This window comes from Eschrichtius robustus, chromosome 11, assembly GCF_028021215.1.
Source record: "Eschrichtius robustus isolate mEscRob2 chromosome 11, mEscRob2.pri, whole genome shotgun sequence".
Taxonomy (NCBI): Eukaryota; Metazoa; Chordata; class Mammalia; order Artiodactyla; family Eschrichtiidae; genus Eschrichtius; species Eschrichtius robustus.
The window spans coordinates 43,829,341-43,855,559 of NC_090834.1; the positions used below are offsets into that span (position 1 = coordinate 43,829,341).

The 26,219-nt window shown below is 43.9% G+C and overlaps 1 protein-coding gene across 2 annotated transcripts in view; it reads right to left on the bottom strand.

The window, feature by feature from the left end:
* Positions 1 to 26,219, bottom strand: part of FAT3 (FAT atypical cadherin 3) — a 559,291-nt gene that overhangs the window by 12,722 nt on the left and 520,350 nt on the right. For both annotated transcript variants that reach the window (XM_068555275.1, XM_068555274.1), the window contains exons 19-21: positions 21,118 to 21,252; positions 18,815 to 18,972; positions 10,354 to 10,822 (exon numbers count right to left, since the gene is read on the bottom strand). In XM_068555275.1, the coding sequence (XP_068411376.1) occupies positions 10,354 to 10,822; positions 18,815 to 18,972; positions 21,118 to 21,252 (762 nt within the window). The remainder of the gene's footprint in view (positions 1 to 10,353; positions 10,823 to 18,814; positions 18,973 to 21,117; positions 21,253 to 26,219) is intronic.

Here is a 26,219-nt window from a genome sequence, read left to right on the forward strand (position 1 = left end):
ACCATCCTCACTCTTATTTGAAGGGCTCTTGGGCTAACCTCTGCTCCCCAAGTGGTCAGTGGCTGATGCTGGGATATTGTAGATTGATCTCTATAGGTATAAGATAGCTAATAATCTATAGATTGAAATACAGCGTGCTCTCATGGACGTTTTACTGAATCCACACTCCAGAAAACTCTCACATACAGGAGGACATTATGACTGTGTGTGGGTGTTCATAGGTTTGGAGAGAGAAGGACTCATCTTCAGGAGGCAAGTGGAAGAGGCAAGAGAGAAATCTTTACATTCCTAAGAGGAAGGAACTGGGTAGCTCCAGCCTCCCTGGCACTAAGAACCCAGAGGGCCAGAGGTTGAGGCTCTGAGAGAGAGACATAATACTCTTGAATGCAACACCAATGAAACACCAGGGAACTAATGTATAAGGAAAGACCACTGTTGATTCAAACTGTGTCCAGAGACGGGCGGCCTGAAGTCTATGGGCAGGATGCAATAGTCTGAGGTCTGCTTGCTTCAGATTATGCTGCTGACTTGGGGTAATTTTTTTTCCAATTTGGCAAGTTGCTCACCTAAATGGAAGTGGGGATTGCTGAAAGCAGTTGGAACTGGGAAAAATGCTTCCTTATGTCACCTGGCTAGTCTTTGGTGAGGATGGCATGCCATTTAGAGGGAGAGTGACTTGTGAGGATGAATTCAATTCCTTTTAAGACTAAAGGGAGGGGGCGGAACAACCACAGTATGGGAATCTGCAAAGCAGGGCAGTGATGAGGAGGGAGGGCAGTCAGGAGGGGGAACCTAAGGCAAGGTGGGTCAGCTCAGGTACAACTCCTCCCTCTCCAGCTCCTATATGACAAGCCCTGGCCTTTTCTCAAATAAAACCATAGCAGCAGTAGTCGGGGGGCCAGGGAGGGGCAAGGAGGAACTGTCTGGAAATAAGGGACATTGGAATCACTATCATGGAAACTGGATTCTAACGAGGGTCATGGGTTTGATTACTTTGATTGGGTGTCTCTGTGCCTTGGAAAATCAGAATTTAAAATGAGGCACCCCCTCTAATGCACTATTTTACTCTCACACATTTCCTTCTGCATTTTGTCATTTTCATTATCTTCTGGGATAGCTAGTGCTACTTGATGCAGACGCCAGCCTGACTGATTAAGCCATTCACTGAGTGTCTAAGCCATCGGCAGTGGTGGGCTAGAGCTGGCTCATCTAGGGTTGAGGGTACTGACTTTTAAGTATTCAGGAATTTGGCAGACAGTTATTAAACCACTGGTAGCCCGACGCCAGCCAGGCTGGGAATATTTACACCACAGAAATCAGCAAACACTGCAGATCAGGGCTTTTGTTTTTAGAGAGTTGGTTTTCCAGCACACTCCTGAAATAGGGACTGGGGATACAAAGACAGAAAAACACCATCGACGAGCACAGAGAGCACTGCAAACCTTGCATGAGGGAGAAGCCCTGTTCTACCTCTGAGAAAACTAGCTGTCCATTTTGAAGAAGATGATGGTGATGGTAGCTAACACTTAGTGACATTTATTATGGACCAAGAACAGTTCTAAGCACTTTACATGTATTAACTCATTTAAATCTTAAAACAAGCCTACGATAGAGGTACTATTATTATTCCAATTTTATAGATGAGGAAACCAGGGTACAGAGAAGTCGATTCCTTGTTTGCAGTCATGAAACTACTGTAGACTTGAACCCCTGTAGTCTGGCTCCAGAGTCCTGAGTTGTTCAGTATTATCCTGAATTGTAAGTTTAACAATCATACTTCATTACACTCTCTATCTGGATTTCTCTGTTTATTAAAAAGAGAAGCAAACTTTCTAGAATCTGTTCTCATGATGTCAAACCCATGGGACAAGGGAGGCGGAGACCCTTTTGAAGAAATCTTGCCTAAAAGCAAGAAAAAACTTTAAATTTGGAGGGATTTTTATGTCAACATGATGAAAGGGAAAAGCAATTGGATTTTAAAAAGTGGTCAGATTTTTTTTTTAATGAAAGAAAAGTTATATTTGCTATTTAGCCTTTGTGAAAGAGGCTTGTTGATAAAATTAACCTGTTCTAACGAAGCATTATTTATGATCTCATTATCCTGGCCTGGGCCTTATTATTAATAATTTTTAAAATGTCAACGAGTCTGCCATAATGATATTAAGTGATATAATGTCTAAAATCACTTTGTCATTCTATGAAGGATCACAATAATCCCATGAAAGAAAAATAAGAGGCCCCATTAACATCCCTGGGGGTGTTGGAGAGAATAGTGGCTTAGTTCAAGTATGTATAGCTAGTAAATGATGAGTTTGAACTTGAATCCAGGCTTTCAGATTCTCAAATCTTTCTACAAGACCGTATTGGCATTGGAACTGGTCAGTAAGCCAGAACTCACAACTTACTAGGAATCAGGAGGGGCTTGTAGTTACTCCCCACAACTCTCCGGGGAGCCAATGAGATGCAGTGAGATGGACAGCATCAGACATCCTTCTGGGAGCCAAATAATCATCAAATAATAAAGATAATAGCATAATAAAGCTTCTGCTCTCCCAAAGCATCACCATATGTTGATATAAAACACAAGTAGAGGGAACAGAATTCCCAAAGATAGCCAGGCATTATTTGATCACAAATAATATTTTAACACTTTTGTGAATGTAAAAGAAAAATAAAATTCAGTGGATAATCTCAAAGTCTTATTAAAAAGAGTAGATTTTTTGTCTTGGGTTGGGGGAGAATGTCAAATAACTATCACCAAGAACAACAGCTTATTATGTGCTAGGAAAAATGCTAAGAACTTTCCATGCATTATCTCACTTAATACTTGACAACAACCCTCTGCTGAAAGTACTATTATTTTACAAAAGGGGAACTGAGGCTTACATAAGATTCTTTGCCCAAAGTTACACAGTCAGTAAGTGGCAGATGCTACTTCATACCAGTTTCCAGATTTAAAAAAGATAACTGTTACACTAGCACTGAAATACATATTAAGAACAAACAATGCCATAGCTTCTCTCCTCTCAAATCCTTGTGAAATGAAAAGTGTATTTTATTTTATTTAAAAAAATTTTTAACATTTTTATTGGAGTATAACTGCTTTGCAATGCCGTGTTAGTTTCTGCTTTATAACAAAGTGAATCAGCTATACGTATACATATATCCCCACATCTCCTCCCTCTTGCGTCTCCCTCCCACCCTCCCTATCGCACCCCTCTAGGTGGTCACAAAGCACCGAGCTGATCTCCCTGTACCATGCGGCTGCTTCCCACTAGCTATCTAGTTTACATTTGGTAGTGTATATACGTCCATGCCACTCTCTCACTTCGTCCCAGCTTACCCTTCCCCCTCCCCGTGTCCTCAAGTCCATTCTCCATGTCTGCATCTTTATTCCTGTCCTGCCCCTAGGTTCTTCAGAACCTTTTTTTTTTTTTAGATTCCATATATATGTGTTACTGTATGGTATTTGTTTTTCTCTTTCTGACTTACTTCACTCTGTATGACAGACTCTAGGTCCATCCACCTCACTACAAGTAACTCAATTTCGTTTCTTTTGATGGCTGAGTAATATTCCATTGTATACATATGCCACAGCGAGAAGTGTATTTTAAAGCCTTGTCTCAAAGCTGTGCTCTTGTTTACAATCCTTCTAGTTACAGCCGATACAGATGGTTTTGAAATCTGCACCCAGACGAACTTAAAATGCCCCCTCCTTTCCTTGCTCAAAGAAGAACATCTCAAAACCTATTAAATGCAAAAATAAAATGGTTTGAGCAATTATAGAGTGAATTTGGGTTGTGCAGGCAAATCATCAAGATAATTCCTATCTTACTCCTTTGACTTAGTTAAGTCATGTTCCGACCTGATTCCTCCAAGTAATGGCGTCCACCTTTGGCCCTGGTCACCTGGGGTAGGTGAACATCATTCTGATCCGGTTTGGCTGCCTTGATAAGGAAACATCTACCTTCCGCACAAAGGTGGAAATAATGCCAGATGCGTGACTAGCACTTGGGATCTGAAGTCAGCGTCAACCACTATGCTTGCTGAATCATGACTGCGTTTAGACACTCCAGGAACTTTACAATCTGGGGAGGCAGCTGTGATGTGGTGGGTACGTGTCTAAGTTCTGGCTGTTCCTCACCAGCTGGGTGTGATCGTGGCCGAGCCGCCTGACCTCTAGGGACCTCCCTGTTTTTATCTGATCATTAAGCCTCACTAATACCCACTTCGTAGGGGATAATAAGGTTTCTGGATTCATCAACCACAATGCAGCCCACAAACATTAGGTGCTTTATTGTTGTAATTACCGTAATTACTATGAATTCTGAAATCAGCTTCATTTCTGGGTTGCTCATAAACCAAACAAAAGAAAGCCATGGGAGTTTTTTCACTCTGACTTTTAGGCTGAATATTGGGAAGTACTGAAACTTCTAGTCTACGTGAATCTCAATGAGTCTGAGAAAACTGGTGGCCACATTATCACGTGAGATGTTAATCCTAGGTGGAGTAAGCTTAGCTGAGGACTATGGCCTCTGTCATTACTTCACCCTCTCAACTTGTAGTCACTCTGACTTTCCTCTTTCACCAGGCAGGGTCCATGCAATACCTTTAGACCTTGTAAGATGAAAACCTTTGCAGGCGAGACCTCTACCTTCCCCTAGGAAAGCTGGCTCACATTTCACATATTGTATATTGGGCTGAACCTCCAATACTTTCCTTGAGGACCTGGAAACATTTAATGGGTTAACATTAAGCACAAAGTAAATTTTCACCTTCTGGCATGTTCTTTTGTGTCTGCACCTAACCTGGCTGCTTTAGGGTTTTGAGTTTTTCTATTAATATCAATATTATATTATTAACGCTATTACCATGAGGCTTTTCTAAAGTACCAAAAAAAAATTACCTCAGTCTTTAGAAAGAGTCACCCAGAAAAAAAAACTTTTTCCCCTTAAGCTGTAAAGCCCAGTCAAATTTGTCCATAGTATATCATCTGGGAGCCTGGCTTTTCCCTTCTCTGTGCCCCTGTGCTCAGTGGGCCAGTGGGCTGAGCACATACAGGGAACCTGTCTAATTCCCTTAAGCCAGTTGTGAAGGGAGGGAGGCCACATAAGTGGATCCACTAGTCACAGAGACAGCAACACAGAGAATTTAACACAGAGCTCGACACAAATCAGGCACTTGATTAAAGTCTGATAGACTGAATTAATCTAGACACTTACAAGTTAGGGGCCCAAAATACTCAGCAAAATGATGTGCTACTCAAAGCAGCACAGGTCACTCTGTAGCTGAAGATGCTTCTATGCCCAACTATTAACAAAATTTGGGAACTTGTTGTTTTATGCACCTTGCTTGGAGGGAGTAGGTATCCACTATTACTTCTATCTTTGAAAGGGGGCTCAGGTGACCCCAAACTTCTGACTGTCTGGGGAACAAAGTTCAATCTTTACACTAAATCAATTATTAAAAATGCAGGCTGTGCATCTGACATTCAATTTCTGAATGTCCTGTGTCTCCTGGAATTCACTGATTCACATTCTGGCAAATACTGAGTTTACTGGGATTCCCAAATGTCAATGGTTCTCCAACTCAGAATTGCATAGAACTATCTTGGAGGCTTGTTAAAAACAGAGATGCCCAAATTACACTCTTGCAGATTCTGAGATTCTGATTCGTAGGTTTGGGTCTTTTTCTTCCTCCACAGTTTTCATTGAGAAATTTTTTTTGGTGGTAAGTTCAGGAACTTGCAAACACAACTCAGTGACCTCGCAGAAGGTTCCTTGGATGTGGACAGCGGATGACAGAGGCAAGTCAATAGATTCTCCTTTTCCCTTAACAGCCAAGAGACTTTTCTAGAACAAGGTCTTGTTTTAATCAGGTCCTCAGATGGTGCAGAGGCACCTTGGAGTTTGAGAACCACTATATACAGCACACGAAAACAGAAAAGAACTCATTTCTTTTTTGGGTTTCAGGGCAGTTCAGAGACAGAGAGAGAAATCAGCATATCACCTAGGGATATTGTTAAAGTACAGATTCTGATTCATTCTGAGATGCTGCATTTTTAACATTTCTGGTGATACGGCTGCTGCTGGTCCCTGGAACACACTTTGAGTAACAAGGGTTAAGAGCATAGGCTGAGGGGCTGGGCGGGGCGGGGAGGAGTTCCACAAACCTGGATCACATCCTGCTTCCTCACTTTACTAACTGTGTGATGTTGGGCTGGTTACTTAACCTCTCTGGCCTGTTTCTTTATCTGAAACATGGGGGTTGAAGGCAGCAAAGAATCGTACCGATCCAGAATACTGGGGTGAGAACTGTGTCACAGCACAGGTAACACAGTACCGAGCACATAGTAACAAAATGACAAACTAACAAATGGAACTCTACCATCGAAAAAGTTATCAACTTCTCATTCTAAGAGTTAAGCTTGCAGTCTCATGACAGCCATCTGAATGACTATTTCTGGCCTGGTAGTCATCAGTGGCTGCCTTGCTTCGCCAAATTATAGTTTAGCCTCAACTTGGCTTTCTGTTCATGGGCTTGAGCTGAGCAGGATAAAGCATGAAGGACTGGGGCCTCCTTTTCAGATCGTGGGTGTTCACTGGGCTGTTGCCCACCCACTGGGTCTGGAAACGCAGGGGTCACGATGGGACTAGGCCATTTCTTTTCCATGGTGGTTGCTATTTCCAGTTCATGTTTATGAAATACATATAATTTTAAGGCTTTACCAAGAGAGAGAGCCTTCCCTCTGTGGTTGATTTACAGAGTCATATTTACCCTCTTATTACAAGTCAGAGTTCTGGGCTTTGACTCCCCTGGGGTTCCCGTGGCTTGCTCCTGGGACAGTCAGAGGGATAACCCTGGTCAAATCTGCTGACCATGCCATTCCAAGCTAGCAGACTCGGCTTCCTTGCCCCTTATGCCGAGGGTTTGATTGGGTTTGGAGGTGGCTGGAGCAGAATCCTGCTTCTCTGAAAGAAATCTGCTTCTTGCTGTGGGTTGCCTGCTTTTAAAACCCTGAATGCTCTGGAACAAGGGCCTGGTGCTAGGATTGTCACCATTAGAGAGTGGAGTCTGTGACCAGGAGAGCCAATGACCAATACCCCAGCATTCTTGAAGGGCCAAGAGAATGATTATGCTAAAATATGTGTCATGGAATTTTAGAGCAACACAGAACTCAGGGTTCCAACAACAGTAAGATGTTCAAACCATTAACTTGTGTTATCAACATTCTCATGCACATGGAGTCATTTTAAGCACCTCACTCTACTTTCTCCAGCTCACATTTCCGATTTGAATACTCCATGCATCCTAGCCTTCAATCTGGGGAAGCAAGACTCTTTTCCTGTGATTAGATACCCTGGTAGCCAGAGGGAATTCTTCCAGGCATGAATATTCTTTCATTAATGACTCAGTATTATTGTTCTTTTTAAACCATCACTCACAACTAAGATGACTTTTCCTTTATTTTAAATGAGCTCATAATTAGCTAAATACTTTCATAGATATGAGGTAAAGGGAAAATTGTTGGTTCTTCCTTTTCTTGCTCCTGCCATCCCTCCCTACTATTTGGCACCAATTTAGGGAATTTGCAGACAGGATACGGAGACCTAGCAAGAATTCCTCTGATAATGGGGGCAAGAAAATGGATTCTCTCTTCTCTTTTCTTAGAAGCCAAAACCCCAATCCTGACAGCCAGGAAGCAGGTAGGTACCTCCTCACACATCAGAAGAGGGCTCCTGGACTCCCCTGGTGGTGCAGTGGTTAAGAATCTGCCTGCCAATGCAGGGGACACGGGCTTGATCCCTGGTCCAGGAAGATCCCACATGCCGCGGAGCAATGAAGCCTGTGCACCACAACTACTGAGCCTGCGCCCTAGAGCCCACGAGCCACAATTACTGAGCCTGCGTGCTGTAACTACTGAAGCCCTTGCGCCTAGAGCCAGTGCTCCGCAACAAGAGAAGCCACCGCAATGAGAAGCCCGCGCATCGCAACGAAGAGTAGCCCTCACTTGACGCAACTAGAGAAAGCCTGCACAAAGCAATGAAGACCCAACGCAGCCAAAAAAAAAAAAAAAGGCTCCTGTGCCTTTGATTCCCCACGGAAGCAACAGAAACACTCTTCCTGGATTTTCTGGTGAGTGGCCAGGAGTTTGGTGGCCCTGGGCTCAGTACTGCTGTGCATGAGAGCACAGTACTTCCCCATCTGGACCACACCCGGGGGCTGCTGAAATAAGGACCACTGGGTCCTCTCAACTAAACAGGTAGTAGGCTTGAGAGAAGGGAGTTGTATAGATGGAGGTGAGGAAAGACACTTTCTTTGTCTAAGGAAAACTTTAGCCTCCTGGTACAAAGGAGAGACTTGAGCTGATAAAAGGCTTTACTCCCTTGGAAGAAAGAGTACCTCCCGTAGAATCCCAATCCCAATCCCAATCCCAAGCGCAATCACAGGGGAAAGTGGGGAAGAGGGGACAAAGAGGAGTTTGAGAGAGGATGCAACCCATGGGTAAAGTTGGGTCCCTGGGGAGGGAAAGCACGTTCTTTAGACCATGTGAAAAAGTATATGGCAGGTGGGTCCTCAGTCCTGAAATTTGGTTAAACCAAATGAGATTAAAAAAATAGAGGAAAACTGCTGTTTCTGATGTGGGTCATAGTCATTTAATGAACATACCTGCACTGAATATTTAGCTCAGGGATTTCATGGTAATTAAAAAATTAAAATGTACACTGAAGAAAAAGCAAGATTCCTCAGTCTTTTTCCTTAATACAGTGATTATTATTATTTTAAAGCTAACCCATTGTGGAAACCCATAGCTTTGCCAGCAAAAACAACGTCCTGCCATCGTTAAAAGTATGTTACAATTTGTGGCTATGTACCCAGCATTTGACATGGAGTGGTGTTCTATTTCAACCCAAATTTAATTACATGCTCCTTTTATATATTGTGGATGGGTCACAATAGCAGAATTGTTTTGCCTGGTGAAAAACTGGCCGTGACTTGTCATAATGGGCTGGTTTATAGAACCACTGAAGTATAGTTACTGCCCATCATTCAGGAATTATGGCACCATAACAACCCTTTATTTACATATACTGCTGAGACAGTAAAAACAGCAAATAGATTTCTTAAATCGAGACAGCAGAAATTTCCCCCCAGGGCACTTGGCCCTCATTGTGGCAGTAACATATGCAAGTCTAAGTAACTTTGTTGTCTGTGTTTTGGCACTGCATCATTTCATGGGCAGTTTATAACATTCTAGTAATAAAATCGACTCTACATTTGGAGTTGGGCTTCACGAACATTAGATGGTAATGCACACAGCAGAATCTATAAGTGATTTGTGAGGAAGGTTTAAATTTGGTAATCACACTCCCACTGAGAGGCTCTGCAGAGGGGCTAAAGTGGAATCAGTACTTAGGCTGTTGAGGTGGCAAAGCCTTCAACCAGGAGAGCGCCTGACCTAGTTTACATCAACACAGATCCTGCATCTGGGTAAAGTCAGGGAGGCTTTCATCGTCAGACTCCTAGCACTTAAATAATCTTGGCTTTTCCCTCAAACAATAGAAACCCTCTATAAATCTACACCACTCCTCCCCTCTTTTTTGGCCTACCCTGTTCTTTCTTTTTTCTTGATGATGTATCTCTGGGGGGAATTTTACAGGGGTAAAGTATCATTGCGCTCAATGACTGGTTTGTCCTGATATTTCATGTAAATTGCCCTCTCCTTATTCTTGACTTTCTAATCGTTCATAGAGTTGTCCCTAGACTTATTTGTAATACACACGTTTTAAAAGCATGCTCTAAAACATGTCCACTATACTTCTATTTCTGGGGTGGTGGGTTCACCCCACACACCCTTTAGCTTCTAGTAAAGTTATATGGCTACCTGTGAAAGGATGGCGCATGGACGTCATAACTCAGACTGTTACCCATTGTTCTGCAGTGACTTGCAAGTTGTCCAAAGGGGCAGATACTTAAAAGGAGATCCTATTCCTCCAGGCTGCTGAGGCCTGGAAGGGTGTGGAGTGGGCAGGGAAGGGGGCAGCCGTGCCAGCATCTTCTGGGCTCCTGGCAGCCAGCTCACTGTGCCTGTGGGATGCTGCAAACGGATTGGCTAAACTGGACGTTCCTGTAATTGTCAAGCTTTGTGACTTCCTTAAAGAAGGATTAAGAAGCTGGGCCAGCATTATGGGCGCATACACCTCTCTGGGAGAGCACTTGGGTTGGTCATGCTTGTGAGACGGAGTCCCCCTTCAGGTCTGCCCCCCATCCCCCCCACCCCCTCTACCCCCCCCCACCTCCCCCCAGCCCCGCCCGGCAGGGGCAGGGTGCCCAGGGCGCAGGCGCACTCACCCCCGGAGGGCAGGCCGGCGCAGCTGCCTCCGTGCTGGCAGGGGCTGCGCTCGCAGGCGTCAGGGTAGAGCACGCAGCCCAGCTTCAGCTCGGTCAGGCCCACCACCTCGGCGAAGCTGCTGCGCTTGTTCTGCAGCGGCAGTTCGTTGTTATTCAGCACCACGGAGTCCAGGCAGCCCTGGAAGCCGCTCAGCACCTGCGTGACCCGCGTGTCGGTCAGGCTGCGGATGTTATCCGCCTGCACCAGGGCCCCGAAGTAGATGGTACTCTCGGTGCTCAGCGTCTGGAAGTAGAGGGGCGCCCTGCGCCGCTCCACGTAGCTGTCGTCCAGGGACAGGCTCGTGAAATTGCGGTTGAGCTCCAGGAAGACCGAGTGCCAGCTCCCGTCGTTGACAGCGCGGCCCGAGATGCCCAAGATTCCGGGGCCGCTGCCGCAGTCCAGCTGGAACCACAGCTTGCCGTCCACGATCTGTGCGGGAACGAACACCGCAGCGCTTTTTAATATGCATCTGGCAATAAGTTCCTGGACACCCTGTTCCCAACCGGCCTGGGCTTTAGAATGGACAACGCTTTTGATCCAGCCATAAATCTGCTGTGGTTTGATTTTTAATAATCACTCTCCCTCCTCATTACAGGCCGTGCAAATGCATGCCTGATATTTCACAAATCTTCTTGTAATTAGCAATATGGAGCACAGGTTCAGAAAGCCACACTTAAATATTTAAGAATGCTCCTATTCTTTCCGTTTTCATCCTTTAAAAATTCACAGCTATTTCTTGTTTAGGGAGTCTGTTTATTCTCTGCGCCCTTCCTAGTTACTACCAGCACAGGAATGATTTCTGTGAACTCATTAATATTAATTACGAATATTTATTGAACATCTACTATGTGCTAAGCAATGTGCTAGGTGCTATGGGGACCACTGTGAGCAAAAGCCGTTATCACCTCTGCCCTCATGGGGCTTATATTTGAGTGGGGGAGATGGCTATTAATCAGATCAGCACAGAAATACATATATACTCCCCAGGTAAGTTTGTGTGAACTCATTAATATTAATTACGAATATTTATTGAACATCTACTATGTGCTAAGCAATGTGCTAGGTGCTATGGGGACCACTGTGAGTAAAAGGAGTTATCACCTCTGCCCTCATGGGGCTTATATTTGAGTGGGGGAGACGGCTATTAATCAGATCAGCACAGAAATACATATATACTCCCCAGGTAAGTTTGTGTGACTGTGCTGTAGGGGAGAGAAAGAGGCCAGGTAGATTTCTTACTTCCCAGCTTCATACATATTTAAGATGTAAAAACCCTCCTATTAAACACTAGCCATCTTCTTAAAACAATTCTTCAGGACTGCTGCTCATCATTTAGGTTAAGATTATCTCACAGAGTGCTCAGGGCTTGGCCATTTGCTAAGAATGTATGTATCTTTGATGACCTCTGGAACTCCAGAAGGATCTGGTTAACTGTTTACACCTTGTAGATACTTCCAGCCCCTGGTCTGGGGTCAGCTACAACAGAGACTTGCCTGCTTTTTTTATTGCACTGGTGCAGGGAGGGCATCCAAGTCCCCCCACCCTCAGCAGCCTGACCCCAGAGGGACACCAAAATCAGGAAAGCGTGCTACTGAAGGACGCTGGCGAGTTGAAAGCTGTTGGGCAGGTACTGGTCCTCCATGGAGACCCAGGTTCAACTGTTGCCGAGGAGACAGGCTGGCCTTTGAATCCTCTGTCGTCCACCCTCATCTCCATTTCTCAGAAATGCAAGATGGTTTGAGGATCCAGGGAATGAGGGCTGGACCCATGTCTAGTCAACAAATTGTTATTGGTCCATGAAGGAATTCACGGCTAGAAAACTGTGAAACAGAAACTACTTCCCTGGTCTTCGTCCATGACCCAGCAGAAGGATCTCGTGGAGGCCAGTGTCTCAGTCATGCCAGGGCAGCTGGCCTTTACTTAGGATCTATGTATAGTCCTATGCAAAAACCTGGGTAGAGAACATGAACTTGTGGAGAAAGAGAGGGGAAGGGGCAGAAGGGGAGGGAAGACAGACCTTCCAGGAACTAAGTGCCAAGGAGGTACAAATGTCAAGTGAATTCATAGAAATAAACTGAACCAGTCTTTCCAAAATGCGTTTGGCTACTGATAGATCTGTTAGGAATGATCGCAACGTCACCCACCCTCACAAATGGGGTATTTTTCTATGCTTCAGTATCTTCCGCAGACAACTAATTCTTAGGGGCTCTCATTCCTGCCCCTATGGCTCCTTGAATTTGTTGTCACCCTCTCTTCCTGCATGTAAAGTTTATGCCACATAAATGTGTGTATATGAAAGGCAGGGGGCTCTGTGAACCAGGCAGAGCCTTGGGAATTTAGAAATGAGAAATCTAATTCTGGCTTTGTCATGTATAATCACCCAGGTCCCTTGGAGAGAATTGGTTGGCCCCTCTGGGTTTGAGACCCCCTTCTGTGGAAAGCAGAGATAACTGCTGTGACTTACTTTACAAGGAGACTGACTGTGTCCACTGCAGACCGGTCAGCCTCCTCATTCACAGTTAGTACATACATCCTGTGCTCTGTAATGCAAATGTACGAACGTGAAAAGACTGGAGACAAATTTTAATTTTCTTTTCCTTTCATGTGTAATCTTTGCTGTTGCCTTTGTCATTTTTGTTGTTGTTGTTCAACAAAATGGACTGAATGAATGTTGTAAGTCATGCCCGAATACTTGCTCAGTGACAACTCCTGGATAATATCCATATCTTTATTTCAATGTAAGTAATCAAGTGATCAAGTGTGACTTTAGGGACTACCTGCCCCTGGCACAGTCCTTCTGCTGTTCTGCTCAGTGGCTACAGAGTGGGGTCCCCAGTTTATCAAGGAAAATCTTGTGGTGAGGGTGCAGTTCATCTAACGTTTGGAAAAGGATATATTCAATTAATGTATTACTTGGTCCATTCCCCTCCCCAAACCCTAACGCCCTACCGCTTGGGATAATAACCAAGTTACAAACTCATCCAGGAGAACTGACGGGGCTCTGACAGCCTCACATATATCGACGTTCTATCACTAAGGAACATAAAATTCTCCCGCGGTAACACCGAGCATGGTTAAATTTCCCTTTTTTTTTCCTGTTGAAAAAAATAAGAGCGGCAACACCGCTGAATGAATAGAAAGCCAGATGCCTATGTGAGCCTCAGGCTTTTGAAAACAAAAATGATTCGTACCTTCAAAATTCTAGGAGTTTGGAATTATAAGCCTTGTCTAGATGACAAACAAGAATGTTGATGCCAAAAGCTACCTTGCAAAAAGTTAATATTTGGCCATTTCACAGGTATATTATGCCAGGGAGAGGAAAGAACACTTTCATATCTGAGTCCTCTCATCTGGGAAAATTATACGCTGATCATATTTAGTTTTTCTGTCTTCAGAATAGGGTTTATCCAGTTTTAAAGGATCTCTCTTTTAAGAGGACAAAGCTTTCTCAAAGCAGAGGGCAAGCTATTTTAATAGAAACTGAGGTGTGCATGAAACTGTAAGAAAAGTCTACAGCAAGGATCTGAATGATGTGCGGGGGACGGGGGAGGGGGCAGAGGCAGGTAGGCAATGTGTTCAATGAAATGCATAATTCAGAGTGTGGCCCTAATGTTAACGAAATATGCAGGTATTCAGGGTTGTCTGAACTCAGTGATGTGCTTTAACCTGGATCTTCTGTGGCCTGGAGCTTGGGAGACAAGCTATCAGAGCTATAAGAAGTCAGCTTGTAGGAAAGTAGGAATTTGAGTAAAAAGTATGAATTATGGCATAAAGTCTTACTGCTTCAGATTGTTGGTGTGTGGCTCTAGCAAATGCACCATCATGATAAAACTTTTAAGAGGGTTATTAAATAGTCTTTGAAAAGCGAACTTCTTGAAAACCTATTTTTAAGGCAGCCATGAATAGCTATCTGGCATACAGTAGATGCTCAAAAAATACACTTTGAATGAATACATGAATGAATAAATCTCAGTCCTTCAAATCTCTTCTTTTGATAAACACTGTTGTACTCCTGACCTGCTTGCCACTGCCAGAGGGCCAGGTCCACTGCTGATTAGTTTAGGCAAGTCAATGATTCTCTCTGAATCTCAGTTTCCTCACAGGCGAGAAAGTAGGCACTCACATCTATGCACAGGAGAGTGAGAATAAAAATATATGTACGTGAAAGTACTTCATAAACTCTTAGGTATTTCATTATTATTATAACGTGTAATTATAAGTTAGCTCACTTCTCAGCGATACGCTTTCATATATCCTTGAAACTCTGGAATCTTGTGGGGTTTTCCTTGTTACTCTTCTGATGTGTGTTGCAAGGATCTGGCTCTTCCAAGTGGACTGTTTTATAAACCAAATGAGCTTTCCCTGACTACTTTCCTCTTAGTCCTGGGGTCTTTTTTTTTTTTTTTAATTTTTTAAAATTTATTTTTATTTTTTTATTTTTTTAATAATAATGGCCAATTTTTAAAATTAATTAATTTATTTTTGGCTGCGTTGGGTCTTTGTTGTTGCACGCCGGCTTTCTCTAATGGCGGTGAGTGGGGGCTCCTCTTCGTTGCGGTACGCGGGCTTCTCATCGCGGTGGCTTCTCTTGTTGCGGAGCACAGGCTCTAGGCGCGCGGGCTTCAGTAGCTGCGGCACGTGGGCTCAATAGTTGTGGCTCACGGGCTCTAGAGCGCAGGCTCAGTAGTTGTGGCGCACGGGATTAGTTGTTCCGCGGCATGTGGGATCTTCCCGGACCAGGGCTCGAACCCGTGTCCCCTGCATTGGCAGGCGGATTCTTAACCACCACGCCACCAGGGAAGTCCCAAGTCCTGGGGTCTTAACTAGCCATGTCTGAGAATCATCAAAATGAAGTCATGTTTCATCTATAACTTTCCCCAAAGATCAAATGTGATATTTCTAGATTAACAAGCAAGTACTTCTTGTGCTTCTGCTATAATATTGCACCTGAGAGACTAACATAGGGAAAAAGTTACTTGTATCTCTCCTGGTGATCTGACATGTTTCTTTTATAGGTTCAAGGACAGCCACAGAATCTATCCCACCATTTTCCTCCTGACTTTGGCTGCCAGGAAATTCAGAGTTATGGTCTGTGTTCAACTAACCCCTGGTCTAGATTTTTCAATGATGATATTCTGTCCGTCCCTATTTCATTGGTTGGGTCTTAACCTTTTGTTTTCATCTTTTTTCAAATTCAAGTATAATTGACTTATTATATTAGGTTCAGGTGTGCCACATAGTGATTCAATATTTTTATACATTACAAAATGATCATCAGCGATAAGTCTGGTTACCATCTGTTACGATACAAAGTTACGACAATATTAATGACTACATTCCCTACACTGTACATTACATCCTCATGACTTATAACTGGAAGTTTGTACCTCCTAATCCCCTTCCCCTATTTTACCTATCCTTGTTTTCATCTTAATGGTGCTTTGATTTTATTGCATTTGAGTATTTATGGTAAGCCTGGAATCTCTTTTGGAAGAAGACAGGGTATCAATGGTAAACAGAAGAATGAGCGCCTTTACTGCTGCTAAAAGACAGCGGTGCTCCTTGTCCAAGAGAATGTTCACTTCCCGAGGTCTCCATGCAGTTCTTCAACTGTCTTCCGTCTTCTGTGCCCTTCACCCCACAAATCGTCTTAAGTACTTTTTAGGGAATGTGCTTTAACCGGTTTAACCGGGAAAATATAAACAACCAAGAGGTGCAGTTTAAACAGAGCATTTCAGCGTAGTCATTGAACCAAAGTGCAAGGCACATACTGTACCTAAAGCCAATGAAATTAAATCTTGCATGAGGCTGAAAATGTTAAGCAAACAGATTCAAATCCCCTAAGTGGATATTCCTGGCAACTGTAGGAAAGTATCTGCAATAGTTCAGTACAGCTGTGTCCTGCTTTGGGCAAAGCCAACATATGAAAAGCAAACTTACAGAACAGACAGATGGGGGGTGATTATTCACATCACAAAGGGATTAATGGAAGGGTTCCTTCAAATGGCAAGCATCCCTAGTTTATTAGAATTCCATTTACAGAGATTCAATTTACACAACTTTCAGAAACACGCTTGTTTCACGAAATACAATATACCTTAGGAGCTAGCGCTGACTAAAAGGTTTAATTATTCTTCTTTCCCATCTCCAGGGTTCTGCACATTTTAGACACTTGCCAGTGAAGTGTCAAATGGCAAGCTCCATTTTAGGATCAAGCCATTCATGTCCAATAGTTTTGTTCTCTTTCAAATTTAACGCCATTTAAGAGAATTGCTAATAGAAAGTATTTGCCTCCTAAGGATGTTCAGCAACAAGCCTTATTAAAGCTTGAAGGGGAGAGGTAGAAGGTCAGCAACACCCAGGCACAGCCCCTGGGAGCTGGTACGTCTGAATGGGCAGAGCACCTTCCCAGTAATTATACAAACCCCGCTGCTCAGGGCTATTTAGAAAGTGAGCTAAGGACCCTAGGCAGCTTGCTTCACAGGCTAGGAGGTTAAAAAGACAGAACTCAGGTTTCTGAATTTATATTCTTCCACCATGAAGATCTGGTTTGAGTTCATTGTTTTCTAAAACTGTGCATCCAGAGTGTTTATCTTGTTTTCTTTTGAAAACACTGCTTTCCTAACAGAGCTGAAATTATTCTCTGAGTTGAATGAGTCAGGGTATTGGGAGATTGCCCATGAAAATGGCCAACTTTAAACTCCAGCTCTGTGCTCACTCCCTCTGGACACCAAGTAATACCTGGCAGTACCAGAAGCAGGTACGTAAAGGTCTATGTGGTAGGAGGAGCCACCGGCATTTAATGTTCTACATACTTTCCTCCCTCCAGGATTAAAGCCTGGGTCATCTAATCAACTTGGATGTGACCTAGCAATCCAAGAACAGAAGCTAAAAAGGCCCACCATGATCCCAGTTAAGCTTAGTGACAGAACAGTAGGAAGGAGAAAATCGCCAGCCATTTCCACTTGGATGGGTATCTCCTACTGGACAGACTTCACCCGTCTCTGAACGCACTTACGGTGGGCTGGCATAGCAGCCTGGTGAGAATAACGTTCAATTAAACATGTCTTCCTCCTACTTTTCCCTTCTCCTCCCATCCTGGAAGGCTTAATCTGGTCGTCTACAGATGCCCAGATGTGATTCTGGATAAAATGAGTCATAGTTACAAAACTGAGAGCTGGGGAGAGCATGGAGATGAAGAGCATGGTGTGAGAGACACTGGAAGGCAGGTGCAGGCCTGCCACTTATTAGCTGTACAACTTCGGGTAAATAACTTAACCTCTCTGAACCTCTATATGCTCCTTGATCAAATGGGGCTGATCATACATGTATAACACATTTATTATATTAACTTTATGACACAAATCAAATGAGGCATGTCACGCTGTTGGTATTATTATTGTTGTTTTCATGAAGGGACCAGAAACTCTGACCTGACTACAAATGCCAGACTTGCTCTAAAGCAGTGGTGCCCAACCTTTTTGGCACCAGGGACCGGTTTCGTGGAAGACAATTTTTCTGCGGACGGGCTGGGGTGGGGTTCGGGTTGGGGAGATGGTTCAGATGGTAATGTGAACGATGGAGGGGATGTTTCAGGAGGTAATGCGAGCGATGGGGGGGATGGTTCAGGAGGTAATGTGAGCGATGGGGGGGATGGTTCAGGCGGTAATGCGAGCGATGGGGGGGATGTTTCAGGAGGTAATGCGAGCGATGGGGGGGATGGCTCAGGAGGTAATGCGAGCGATGGGGGGGATGGTTCAGGCGGTAATGCGAGCGATGGGGAGCGATGGGGAGCGCCAGATAAAGTTTAGCTCACCCGCCTGCCGCTCACCTCCTGCTGTACAGCCCGGTTCCTAACAGGCCACAGACTGGTACCTGTCCACGGCCCGGGGTTTGGGGACCCCTGCTCTAAAGGAAATCTGGTGCCTTTGGGGGGTTTCTGTGGCTGGGAATGTTTTAAAAATTGGGCTACTTGGGCCATAAGAGGGCATATGGAATCTTCTACAGCCCAGATCTCCAGCTTCTTCCCTGAGCAAGAACACAAGTGACCTTCAGGGGTCATTGGGGATAGACCCGTGTGGTAGAAGAGGATACAGTCAGTCTTTTGAAAGGACCACCCTGCCGTGGAATTGACTAGGAAACACATTCTAATGAACTGTTGAGTGATTACAACTCAAAGGAGGCCGGCTCTTGAACCTACTCTAGAGAGAGATGCCCCCGTCTCCGAAGAGCTAATTCTGAAGCTGAATGTACAAAAGGAAACGGGGTGTTGGCACACTTCCCAGTTCTGCTGCTGCCCTGGCCCTAAAGTCAGCTTCTGGTTTCTGAACTTAAAAGACAAAATGATTTCAGACCCCAATCCAAGAGCCAAAATACTAACATGAGAACTGACTGCGGGAAAAGATAACCTATTTTAATTACCTTCAGAATGACGCAGGGATTTGCTCTGGTGTACATTATAATCCCATTGCTTTGCAGTGTTCGCAGACGCAGGGCCAGCTTAAAGTCCTCTTCTTTGCTATTTTCAGAAAGCCGGTATTTGATGTAACTGTTTCCAGCAAAGCTGAGAGAAGTGTGCCCTGAAAAGACCATGATGAGGAGATACAGATACTTTTAACATCCAGAAACGAGCAGGGACACGTGAAATCACCCAATAGCTACCAAGCAAGTGGATGAAAGACCACGGGAAGTTAGGGAAGGCACTGAGGAGAAACCATTCTGGATTAAAAACTGGTTCTCCATTTCAGGTCACACTCTAATTTCAAAGTGAAAAAAAATTTTACTAGTCAGATGCTGAAAAATCTTAGTTCTCTCATGTCAAGGGCAACTTGGTATATTCTCTAACCTGAATTTTCTTAGTGTCACTAAATTCCCAATTCCTATTTTCTAAAATTAGCACTATTAAAAGATATCCCTTTATGCCCACCCCTCATCACTTAGATATTTAAGAATTTTCAATTCTATGAAACAACGGAAAGACAAAACCATTCTCAAAGAATATCCATATTCCCCAAGTATCCTAATGCAGAACAGACAACTTAGGTCATTTGCACAAATGTTGATAAGGATAATGATAGAAAGGAAGTTCATGTCTTGTGCAGTCACAGCTCTGCCTTTTTTTTTTTTTTTAATTTTTTTTCTTTTTAATGCTATTCTTCTCTGCTTACATTCTTTTTTTTTATGTATGTATGTATGGCTTTGTTGGGTCTTCGTTTCTGTGCGAGGGCTTTCTCTAGTTGTGGCAAGCGGGGGCCACTCTTCATCACGGTGCGGGGGCCACCCTTCATCGCGGTGCGCGGGCCTCTCACTATCGTGGCCTCTCGTTGCCGAGCACAGGCTCCAGACGCGCAGGCTCAGTAATTGTGGCTCACGGGCCGAGCTGCTCCGCGGCATGTGGGATCCTCCCAGACCAGGGCTCGAACCCGCGTCCCCCGCATTGGCAGGCAGACTCTCAACCACTGCGCCACCAGGGAAGCCCACAGCTCTGCCTTTTGACCATTAATTTCAAGGTTCCCCTTCCTAGAATCTTTAGTTGCACCCACATCACCCAATTCTGGGTTAACCCTCTCTTTTTTATTGTCTCCAGCTTTATGTTTTAACAAGCAAAGTAACGGCTGAAAAGCCCTCTCGCTGGGGGGGAAGGGTGGAAAGTGTGGAAATATACCAAATGGATGATAATAGTGGACAATGAAGAGTTTTCCATATGGAAAGGGGAAGGGAGATGGGCAGAAAGCGACATCTGAAGTTAGGAGACTTGGCCTTATTGTCACCCTGCAGACCCACCTGCTGTGCACACAGCAGGTGTGTTGGGGTGAGGTCAGCCTAAATATCTTTTAAGTCTAAGCCTTAGAAGCCTTCAAAGGCAAGTATGCGGGTGATCCCTTCAGTTCAGGGGCAGCTCCATTCTCGAAGTCAACTCTGAAAAAGCTTTGGCTTCCATTTTTAAGAACAGTGCTTGTCTTTGCAAAGGCTGAGTTTCTAGAACCCAGTGCTTAACAAGTGCTTTGCAAATACTAGGTGTATTTATTCCCATTGTAATGGCTATTATAATCATCACTCAATAAATATTTCTTGGATTCCAAAATTGGTGTGCCTATATTTGAAATACATCTTCTACCAAAAAAAGGGTTCTCTTGGTACCAAAAATGAACAGGACTCTTTTTAGAGGAAAGAAGTGGTAGAGCATATGTGAATCAAAAGAAGTATTGAAGTTGAGTGATGATCAGAAATGAAGGATCATTTGGATTGAAATAACACAAATACTGATTTTTTTTTCTTTCTTCGAGAAACAGAGGTGCGCACCTCCCTCTCCTTTTGGGAACACGCAGTTGTACATGTGCAGTGGAGAGTCTTCTTGATCTAGGCTGGACTTACCCTCCAGAAGGTCAACTGAACTGGCTCAGCTTTACCTTCTGTTGAAAGGTGGAGGTTCTGAACATCAAAGGCTATGCCACAGATACTCCGACTCCTCTGCCTAACCAACAGCCTTCTATTTTCCATAATTTCACACCCTTAACATCCATGTGACATGACTGAAACACATGCTGTGACCTCCCATTATATAAGGAGCCCACAGGCATTGCATGTTTCCTGCGCACAGGCTGCAGCTGTAATAAATCTCAAGTATTTGAGGGGGGAGGCTAGCTGGGGTCCATTCGGAAGGAAAACGTTGCATGCAGACAGAATGTGAATTTAGACCCTCGTCATCCTGCCCCGCTCTGCACCTGAGCACTCTCCGAGCTTCCCCGGTGGACACTGGCAGAGGAACGGTCTCCTGCTGGCTTCGTAACCGACACACTGCATGTCCCCTGGACACGGCTTCTCCACGCAAGGATCGTTGGACCCTGGGCACAGTCCTCCTGTGACAGAGGGGAACACGCATGATCAGTAGAAAGGCAATCACCCTACACTCCAGGAAGTCCAGGAAGCACAGGAATGGTTCAAGAGCTGGGCTCTACAGGCTCTGAGCTGAGAGACAAAGTGGCCGCGCAGAAGCAGGAATGCCTGTGTGAGCTTCACCTGGTGTGGGTGCCCATCAAACATCCCCGCATCTGCCAAAAGCTCACTGCCAGAGTGAAGTACGCTGGGGACAAAGGGTCAATGGAGCTCCTCTGTTAAGGCTAAAATATGCTAAGGTTGGGACCGGGCCAACTTCTGGTGAAGAAAGATCATACCACGTGGGCTCTGGTAGTCTTTATTGGATGGGGCTCCTGCATACTGGGGGCCATTTGAATGCATCACTTGAGTTTAGACTTCTTCTATGTTCCTTGCCTGGAGCCCTGAAAATCTTAGGTAGACTTCAGAAGACGTTAGCTGTTGTTTTCAGATTGAGGGAAAAAAGGCTTTTCTAAAGAAAAGTATAACTCATTCTAAATTGTGAAAGCACAACTCGCATTGTTTCCCAATCCCTTCTGCTCCCTGCTATTGTATCGATTAGCTGTAAGTGTGCCCTGCTGGCTATCAAACACAGCAGAATTTTCCTTGGCAAAGGAAGTCTTACTTTTCACCTGTTCAATAGCACAGTGAGATGAAAGGTTAATTCCTCAGAAAGGAAATTCTGGAAGGCAGATTAGCTGATTAAGGTAGAATTCAGGACCCAAGGGAGTTTTTCAGAACTGTGGTGACGGCAACTATGGGTCCACTGAAGAAAATGCACTTTCCGAAGGTCTTGGATATTTCAAATGTAATTAGGCCAGAGTTTAGGTGGTAAAAGGACTGTAGAAAAGAAGACACAAATTGAAAACAACTCACAGTTGGGTTAGCAGTGGCCTGAAGAAGCACCTTTTCTCTGTGAACCAAGAACACACTGGGCCTTAGCAGTATCTTTCCTCAGCAAGATCTGGCCCATTCTCATCTTCCTTTCCATACCAACTCTTTCCTCCTCATTAAGCATATTATTCCATTATACAGTCACTTCTTTGTCCAGCAGAAAGCAGACATTTAATGCTAACTACACATAAACATTTTAGGAACTGTAATCCTGGAGGGGAGAGATGTAAGTAGCACTAGCAAACTCAGAGTTCATAAATCCTATTTTCCACTGGTTGAGAGCTCAGCCATGAAAGATACTCTTGGCAATGATCCAGCTTACAAAGTCTTAGAAGATGAAGGGATTTTTAACTGAAAATTTGGAATGATCTTCACAAATGGTTCTAAAAGACCTGAGTGCCCTGAAATACATCTTCCTCATTTCATTCCAAGAAATCTTTATTCCTGCCATGGATTTATCAGTATTTATGGAACCTAAAAGAGCTGTTCAACCACCTTATGATCTGTTTCAAGTGGCTTTTGATACCAGATTTTTAATTTTTTAATTTTTAATTTTTAAATTTTTTTGGCCACACCATGTGGCATGCGGGATCTTAGTTCCCTGACGAGGGATCAAACCCGTGCCCCCCGCAGTGGAAGCGCAAAGTCTTAACCACTGGACCACCAGGGAAGACCCTTCAAGAGGCTTTTGATAACCAGTTTTGGAATTTTTGATGCATTCATCCAACAATAAAAAAATTTTTTAGGGCCAGCGAGGTAATAGGCCTGGACATATAAAGATGAAAAAAAAAAAAAAAATCCCATCTCTTCCTCCCCACAGGAAACAACACACACACAAACACATGATTACAGTACAATAAAGTAACTGCTTTGCTAGAGGTACGGGAGTGCAAGGGAAGCCCTAGAGGAGGAACAATTGTGTTTCCTGGGAGAATGTCAGAAGTCCTTGCAGAGGAAGAAAGCATTTTAAAAACTCTGGCTTGAAGGATGAGCTCTTTTGAGTAGCAAGGAACTGTGTTTCTCGGGAATGAATCGACCATCGTTAGTGGCTTGACCGCATGCACGTGTTAATGTTTACTTAAGGTAAGTTCACAACTCTCCCAGCCTACTCTGTGCTGTCTCCATGATTGGATTCATTTCTGTTTCTGAGGCCTGCAAACTCCTAGGTGGCTCCTACCTGTTGACTAGTTAGCATGGGCTCAAAAATGGAACCACGCCACAGGGAGGTAGCAATGAGCATAAATGAATCACGGAATTCATCCCATCCAATGGATGTAACTCTAAATTACCTGGGCATTAACTTCCAGTTAGACATAGGAACAGTAATTTATGTATTTAAGAAGTCTGTTCCTTTCCATTCTGTGGACGTGCCTCTTCCCATGTCCGATTTTAGCCGGCCGAAAGATATCCTTTCTATAAATGTCTGTGTTTGTTTCTGACATACAGCTCCATATACTGCGTTCAGAGTCTTTTTTGCCCTAATGCAATGGCTACATTGCTTAGAAAATTTGCGTTATCAATAATGCAGTTTCAAAGCCTCTGTTTTAAAGGGGAAAAGAGGACTAGATAATTTCAAACCCATGATAGCAAGGCTATTTTCTCCTGCCAGGAGTTATGGTAAAAAAAAAATAAGATAAAAAAAATTTAAGAAAAATTAAAAAAAAAAACAACAAAAAAACCCAGCTGTGAGTGCATATAATAAAGGCTAAACACTGTATTTCAGAATAAACACAGCATTTGAGTACTTCTCCCTTTTATTCACATATTTTGGCCTTTTCTTTTACCACCAGTCCTGCCCTGGTAATTAGCACTGGGCTTCTCACTTTATCACCCATATCGCGTATATTGGGTTAAAGCACAGAGTCACTTAGATCAATAACTGGAGTTCAAATTCACAGCTCTTTTTCTTCTTCTTTCCTTACGTCATAACCGTAGAACCCATATAGTTCAATTCATTAAATTAATGAATTGCGTTAGATCCAGTCGCCCTTATAAAAACTCTAGCTGGAAGACAGATAGAAAATATATTAATATATTATAATAAGTGCATTCTAAATTAATATTAATATAAATATTAAACATGTAATAATGTATATTTCTATTCATTCCAGCAGTCATTGACTTTGATAGCTTATTTTTCCTTCCTTTTCTTTTCAATAGGTTTCCTAAGGCAGAAGGGACAGTTCTGGCAAGCGATCTGTCTCTCGATGCTTTAAAAATCCTAGGGGCGCCTCCTCCCTGCTTCCCAGCCAGGGGCGGGAGTAGCCATAAACGTTCTGGCTCCAGCTGCTGCTGTCAGTTTGCTCTGCTCTCTTGTGGCTCAAGGAAGTATGAAGGCAGATTAGAGTCTGGAGGTCAGTGTAAATGTAACATGCTCCTTAGCTGGGGGCATATGTGAGCATGTGCACGAAATGCAGTCTTTTCCAAGTAGAGGCAGACTTCTGGTTGCTGAAAAACAGGTTTCCCCAATCCAAATACTCCCCATATGCGATACCATAGTTCTTCCCTCTCTTCAACTATGATAAGAAATTAAGGCCTTTCTGAAATATTTATCGTGAGAGGGACTTGACCCTCATACGCCAACCCTGAACAATGCTGTGTGTCCTTTGACCTCTGATGTACCCAGGCCTGGGTCTTGGGGACACTTTCCTGGGGATAACAACCCTCTTCCCAGCCAAAGCCGTAAAGTTTCCAGCAACATAGAATCCAGTATGCTTTCAATGGGTGTTGAGGGGTTAACTTGTTTTTAGAAAATATATGCTCACATCATCCCCTTTGCAGAGAAGCACTCATACCTAGGAGACTTAAAGACCCTCTCTCTGGTGGAAGAAAGTGCCTCATCCACTCCCGTACAACAGTTAAGGGACGACAGTGTCTGCTGCCATTGGCTTCTGGGAGGAAGTTTATCTTATTAACTATCGTTAAATAATCCAGGTTTAATTAACTTGTGCTGTGATCAGTGACAGCTTGGGGGGAATGCAGGCTCTAGACCTTCATGCTCTGCATCTCCAGGCATCCATCAGTTTGCTGCCAGAGTGAGCATGAAGGGAGAAGGGTCCCACTTTCTCAAACCAACTGACACCATTTGTGGTGAGTCAGGGCAGGGCAGGAGGATCAGATGTTTTTAGCAATTGTCAGAGCATAAAGCAGGCAGAGAAATCTCTGTTTCCCATCCCTAGGTCCCCTCTGGAAGGTGGGGCAGTGTAATAGGAAAGGGTGCGGCATTGACAAGCAGCAGCCCTGGATTTTGGCCCTGACTAGTTATTCAACGTATTTCCTGTGTGGCTCTGAACAAGTCACTTGACTTCTCTGGGTCTTGCTTTTCTTTTGTGAAAAATGAGGATAATGATTCTTCATAGAGTTGTGAGCATTAGACGGGCTAATGTATGTGAAAGCAACTTGTAAAGAAAAAAATTTAGAGTAAAAACAAATTACTACAAGGTCCCCAAACTGGAGACACTAGCCTGACAATATGGCAGAGATCGAAACTCCAGTGTAATCCTTTTCTTGCTGTTCTTTCTGGGTCAGATTCACGATTTTTAAACTGACAGATGATATGAAATACTGTGTGCATGGGAGGAGCTTTTTATTAATCAGCGTCACAGGCCATGTGCAGCTGGGTCAGCCCCTTCACAAGCTTATCTTGGGCAGAGGTATTCTTTTCACAAAGCCTCTCTACCAGGAGAAATGTGCACATGATGTGGTCACTCATCACAAGGCTTCCCACCCCTGAAACTTCACTGGGGTGGAAATTTAGGTCACTTTCTACAGAGCTGACAATATACAATTCACTTGAGCAGAAGCTCAGAGCTTTGGAACCTGCAGGGAGGAGGAAGGTGATACTCCCGTGGTTTTAAAAGGGTCTTACTTCCCTATGTATGACTCTCCTCTCCTTATCTCCCCAGAATTCCCACAGCTCCCAGCGTTAAGTCTATGCCTTTAGCTAATACATCAGTATTTAGCTGTGATTATTATTGCTGCCACTTTGAGCTTATTCAGCCTCTTGATTTATATCACTGCCTCATTATACTGAGAATCTAATGACTGATGGTAAACA